Here is a 6,000-nt window from a genome sequence, read left to right on the forward strand (position 1 = left end):
CAGTTTGTACATCACTAATAGTTTATTTTAACAATTTACAGACATTAATAAACAAACAGTATTCGGTCCATCTCTTCTTCTACAAATATTTACAAATGTGGTCCGTAGATTACACATTTTACATTTGAAAAAACAATTTTAGCTTTTTGGATCAGTCGTGTGAATCATAAGAAACATATATAATAATAATATAATATAATAATTTCAGATCCACTTCCTGCAACTCTAATGGAGTTCTTCGACGAAGAAACCCGACCCAGATTCCTCCTTCAATCCCGATCTACCGGCCCGAACCCCACCACCCAAACCCATATCCACAAACCCACCATCTTCATTTCTCTATCTCTCTCTGCACTCTTCTTGATTCTATCCCAATTCTATTTCAATTCCGACCCGATTCGATCCATATTCATCTGGGTCTCATTATCCCTCTTAATCGGACCTTTTGCCCCGTTACCCTTAACCGCCGGTGACATCCGGGTCGGCCTTGGCCCGGTTCTCTCACCCCAACCCCCTCCCGGACAAACCCGAGACCCCGAACCCGTAAAGCGGTCCCGAATTAAGCCCCGAAAGCCTGATACGGGTTCCTCGATCGCCTCAGTTGTCGTTGAAGGACCTGATGAGCCGAAAAAGCCCGTAAATGAGTTAACCGAACCGAATAATAAACGGGTTGTTGAGGAAAGCGAGTGGAGTGTTTCGGATTTGGAATTGTTGAAGAAACAGACGGTAAAGTACCCGGTTGGGATGCCGGGTCGGTGGGAGGCGGTGGCCGAGGCGTTTATCGGGAGGCATAAAGTCGAAAATGTCGTGAAAATGGCGAAGTCGATGGGTGGGGTGAAAATGAATGATTCGGATTCGTTTTCGAGGTTTTTGAAGGACCGGAAGGCGGTTGACCAGAGAGTTGACCAGGTTATCGAAAACGAAAGACAGTGTGATATTAATAATATAGGAAATCCGAATAATGGCGGGAGTTGGAGTTCGGGTGAAGACATTGCATTGTTGAACGCGTTGAAGGCGTTTCCGAAGGATGTGGCGATGAGGTGGGAGAAGATTACTGCTGCGGTTCCTGGGAGATCGAAGGCTGCGTGTATGAAACGGGTTGCGGATCTTAAGAAGGATTTCAGGAGTACGAAAGCGGCTTCGCAGGCTTAATGAATAAGAGGTAATAGTGTATCAGTTTTGGTTGTTGATGATGATAATTGATATAAGTTGTGTAATGCATAATATAGAGTGGTTTTAATCAAATATGATCATTGTTAACGATCTTGATTTTCATTTGATATTCATACGAACCGGTTATGCAAAAAGAAGAATGCATAATATGATTTATTGAACGGTTAACAATCTTGAACTTTCATTCGATATCCATATGAACCGATAACACAAAAAGACTTATCTTTTTTTGTATAACAAGAAAGTTGTCAAAATGTTTTGAATCATTATTCTAATTCTATAAGAATCAAGATCAAGAATGTATATAATATGATGCGTTAAACGGTTAACAATCTTGATTTTTATTCAATAATCATACGAACCGATAACACAAAAAGACTATTCTTTTTTTGTATAACAAGAAAGTTGATTAAAAGTATTGAATCATTATTCTAGTTCTATAAAGAATCAAGATTAAGAATGCATAATATGATGCGTTGAACGGTTAACAATCTTGATTTTCATTCGATATCCACACGAATCGTGTACACAAAACGATCTTGTTTTGTATTACAAGAAAGTTGTCAGAATGTCTTGAATCATTATTCTAGTTCTAGAAAGAATCGAGAATTCAAGATCAAGAATGTATAATATGATGCATTGTTGATTTTCATTTGATATCCATATGAACCGGTTACACAAAAAGACCATTCTCTTTTTTTTGTTTGTATAGCAAGAAAGCTAGATGTAAGTCTAGAATCATTATTCTAATTCTATAAAAGAGCAAGAATGTATAATATAATGCATTGGCATTTAACACTCTTGATTTTCATTTAATATCCATACAAACCAATTATGCAAAAAAACACTCTTTTTGCATAACAAGAATTCAAGAAATCTGACAAAAGTGAAAAACCATTATTCTAATAATTCTATAAAAAATGAAGATCAAGTATGTATTAGTTCCAGGTTTCCAGTTCATCTTCATCTAGAATGATCAACGGGTGAACCACCGCACTGGTGAAATTGAGAGCTCTGCGCAGCTTTCTTGGGTCAATGACTTCAGCGTCAATCTCAAACACTGCACTCACTGGCCTATGATCAGACATCCGTATATCTGCTCGGTTGTAACAAAGTTGTTTTATGCCTTTTCCCAACCATAGTATGCGATCACACCTACGCATGCGCATGAGTTGATTTAGTACATAACAAAGTCAAATAGATACACACTTTGACTTTAGAGGTCAAACATATTACTTTCAAACACAAATCTTTATATACTTCAATGTAGTATTAAGAAAAGTATTGCCTTTGACCTCAAAAGTCAAACTACTTACCATGCCTACGCATGCGCATGAGTTGATTTAGTACATAACAAAGTCAAATAGATACACACTTTGACTTTAGAGGTCAAACATATTACTTTCAAACACAAATCTTTATATACTTCAATGTAGTATTAAGAAAAGTATTGCCTTTGACCTCAAAAGTCAAACTACTTACCATGCCGGTGTTCTGCTCTTCTCTCCTTCTTTTGGATTTTCACCTACATATCGATCCGAATTGACTTCATACTTGTACGTTGGTGGAAAGTCGATAACGCCCTCATTCCATCCGTCGAAAACTTGTCCACTTCTCAATACTTTACAAAGCTACAACACACAGTTACATGAATTTGGTTACTTTTTTAAATCTTGTTTAACATTTTAAAGATTTATAAAACTTTTACAAGTTACCTGATCGGTATAGAGCAGTTTATCCCACTGCTTCATGGCAACTAGTTTTCTGACTTCGTCGTCTGGCTTATTGATACGATAATTCAAGTCGCCAAACCAGAATATCTGACTGTTTAACAAACCCGAAACTTAAATCATGAATCAAAGAAGAAAACAACATTAAAAGGTGGGAAAATCGTAGTAATATCCAAAAATTACTTACTCGTGACATGGGATTGTTTGAGGTTGGTCAGGATTTAAAATAGACGAGAAACGAGTACGTTTTAAGATCTCAGACACATTTGCGTTTCGTTTCTCGTCATCCCCAACCTTGTGACCCGATGTTAAATGAGAGCAAACGAAGCATAACCTTGATTGATAAAGAGACATGCTAATGGAAACCGATCCCTGAAACATAAAAATATTAATCAATCTTGACTTTGACTACATGACTTTGACTACAAGTCAAACTCGCCATCTTTGGTGGTAAGTTGACTTGTTTGACTATAGGACCTACGAACCGAGTGAAATTACCTTATTACCCATGTATCCCATAAGCCCGACCCCGACCGGGGAGACCTTTAAGTTATTTATATGTTTTCTCAGCCTTTTCCGAACCCAGAGTGAAATATATATGCCCACCATCTGCTTACCAACAATTCTTACATACCTGTTATATAACCTCAAGAAATTAGTCAACAGAACAAAAAAAAAATAAAAAATAAAGTTGCAAACTTTACTTATGTTTTGAGTTTTCTTGATCAAGAAAAAGCGATTTTTCGTCCTCCGTTTCTATTGAATCTTGAAAGAACTCATCTTTCTCTTCTTTAACTTCTTCCAATACTTGCTCTGCCACATCATCAAGTGAGTCAACCCTGGTCAACCTCTTTCCCTGCTCGGTCCAGAGCAGACTCAAGTCACCCGAGCTATGGTGCACCCGTTTTAACCGACTGCCAACGTCTAGTGGCGCTAACCAATCAGAAACTACTTTTGCAGAGCCAGTTAAACTTAACACCCTTCTTAGTTTACCACCAGAAGAAAGAACTTTTGGTTTTACATCCAAGGCCTTTTCGGGCCAGTTTAATACATCAATCACTTCCAATTCTGGTACAGTTATCTTGGTGGATCCCACGACAACATTGTTGTTTGGAGAAGCTGGTGCACTGTAGCTTTTAGGTATGGCTGCTTCCTCGGGTGATTTGTTTAAAGCGTTTCGAATGATCGTTTCCCATTTTAATACGGGCCTTCGAGTTTCAGCTCCCAAAACATTCCCAGCACTTAAAGGAACAACTTCCTGAAAACTGTAAAAGACTAAAAACTAAATCTTGATTCAAAAGAAGGTGCTTTGACTAATTAAGTCTAACTAGTAATTTTAAAGATTCACTGTTATTCGTGCACGATCTACAAAATTAATTGACTTTGTTTCTGTTGTCAGAACAAAGTATAGAACTCTAAGGAAATAGTAATTGAATGCATCTAGGATAAATAAAATAGTAACAGTTTGAAGTTGAAACCTTATAAGTTTGACTTTTAAAGTCAAACTCTTACCCGAGTATGTAAATATCAGCCGGTTGATCCATGCAAAGCCATTCATCAATCTCAAGATCTTCATCAGGGATCCTTCCAGCTACATTCCATGTGCCAATTGTTATCCTGGTGATACACAGATTTATTAAAAAAAAAAATCAAATTTTTAAAAGCTTATGTTTCAAGCAAGCCAGAAAACTAGTATTTCTGGTATGCTACAGCCAAACCTCACATCTTTTGTTTTAATATAATCCACACGCATGGTCTCCGATTTCCTTCTGTTACGTTTTACAAACTCTTTTGCAGGCATCCCTAATTTACAAAATAATCACATAAATAGAATAAAATACACGAAAAAAACCAGCAAAACGAACCAAAAATGATTGCTATTGATGTCATATAGGTCATTTTAGCTTCAAAAACTTTGATATTTTATAAAATCAATTTGTATAGTTAGTACCTTCATCTTCGCTTTCATTCTCTGTATCAACTTCATCTTCACTAAAGTCATTATTTTTCGGCTGAATGTTTAACCATTTCTTCATCACCATTGATGGCCAAAATGCCTAGAAATAAACACACCCATAAAAAAGATCGTAACTTTTTGCCATGTTACACCTTAGAAGTGATAAAGGATTACTCAAAACGTACCTGAGAACGCTTTCCTCTTCGGGTTCTCATAGTCTCCGAAAACAAACAAGAACACAAATTTTTTCTGTTGTAGATTTGCAACTAGGAAAGGTGTATGATCACCCCTCTAAATATATATATGCATATATGTATGCAGGATGTCGCTCCATGAAAATATCAGGAGGGGCCACCATTTGTTCTAATTTACATCTTGACCACATATTTTATAATAATATCATAAAAAGACCATTATACCCCTGGGTGGTTAAAAGTCTTGTGACAATATCTATGATTCTTGAAGAATAGTTATTCTTAAAATTTGGATTAAACAAAATGGTGCATTAGTTTTCATCTTAAACTAGCATGAAAAGTCAAAACTAACCTTCTTCACTAACTTTTTTTAAATAAATAAAAAATATGATCTTGTTGAGCATAAAGAACAAAGCAAGCCACAAATAGAACACATCACTTTCACTACAACTAATAAATAGTTGAATTGTATGATTGATGGAACTCAAACCCCTAACTTTCACATAAATCATTTGACTTTTTTAATCTTTTTATATAATCAACATAAACTCAATAAAGTCCAAAAAGTTATCAACTTGGTATTGATTAGTTAATAACTAAATTTCATTAGGAACATATTGGTCTGCCGGAATTAACAAAACACCGACGATATCTTGATCGTGGTACCAATCGAAGCTTATGTCATGTCACCGGTCATCCAGCTAACATAATTAGGCTTTGTTTAACAGAATGTCTATATTAATGTTAATAATGTAATCAGTTAGATTAAAATACATTTAATATAGACATAAATAGACCAATAGTATAAATACTGATAAAAATAATGCATGACAGTAAAGATTTATAGAGCCCACTTGCAGAACCAACCATAGTTAGGCAAAGTAAGAAATAAAAAAATAAAAAAATAAAAAATAAAAAACCTAACTTGATATTTATTATCATCATA

At 35.7% G+C, this 6,000-nt stretch overlaps 1 protein-coding gene and 1 pseudogene across 2 annotated transcripts; one reads left to right on the plus strand and one right to left on the minus strand.

Moving 5' to 3' along the window:
- The first annotated feature begins 226 nt into the window (after window positions 1-226).
- On the plus strand, window positions 227-1,156 carry LOC143555773 (transcription factor MAMYB pseudogene; annotated as a pseudogene).
- Window positions 1,157-2,111: 955 nt separating this feature from the next.
- LOC143555777 (type I inositol polyphosphate 5-phosphatase 2-like) lies at window positions 2,112-5,114 on the minus strand. Of its 2 annotated transcripts, XM_077045274.1 has the most exons (10): window positions 5,046-5,114; window positions 4,855-4,960; window positions 4,622-4,706; window positions 4,416-4,520; window positions 3,608-4,168; window positions 3,402-3,537; window positions 3,091-3,275; window positions 2,889-2,997; window positions 2,656-2,804; window positions 2,112-2,328 (listed from the first exon to the last, which is right to left on the minus strand). In XM_077045274.1, the coding sequence occupies exons 1-10, from the start codon at window positions 5,073-5,075 to the stop codon at window positions 2,112-2,114; spliced, it is 1,683 nt and encodes a 560-aa protein (XP_076901389.1). In that variant the 5' UTR covers window positions 5,076-5,114. The 2 variants fall into 2 exon arrangements, with proteins under 2 accessions (XP_076901389.1, XP_076901390.1); XM_077045275.1 differs by lacking the exon at window positions 5,046-5,114 and having other exon boundaries at window positions 4,627-4,706; window positions 4,855-4,911.
- Window positions 5,115-6,000: the final 886 nt, after the last annotated feature.

The sequence above is a fragment of the Bidens hawaiensis genome, unplaced genomic scaffold (genome assembly GCF_021521415.1).
Source record: "Bidens hawaiensis isolate Kalapana, Puna unplaced genomic scaffold, B.hawaiensis_p1.1 tig00018313_1, whole genome shotgun sequence".
Taxonomy (NCBI): domain Eukaryota; kingdom Viridiplantae; phylum Streptophyta; class Magnoliopsida; order Asterales; family Asteraceae; genus Bidens; species Bidens hawaiensis.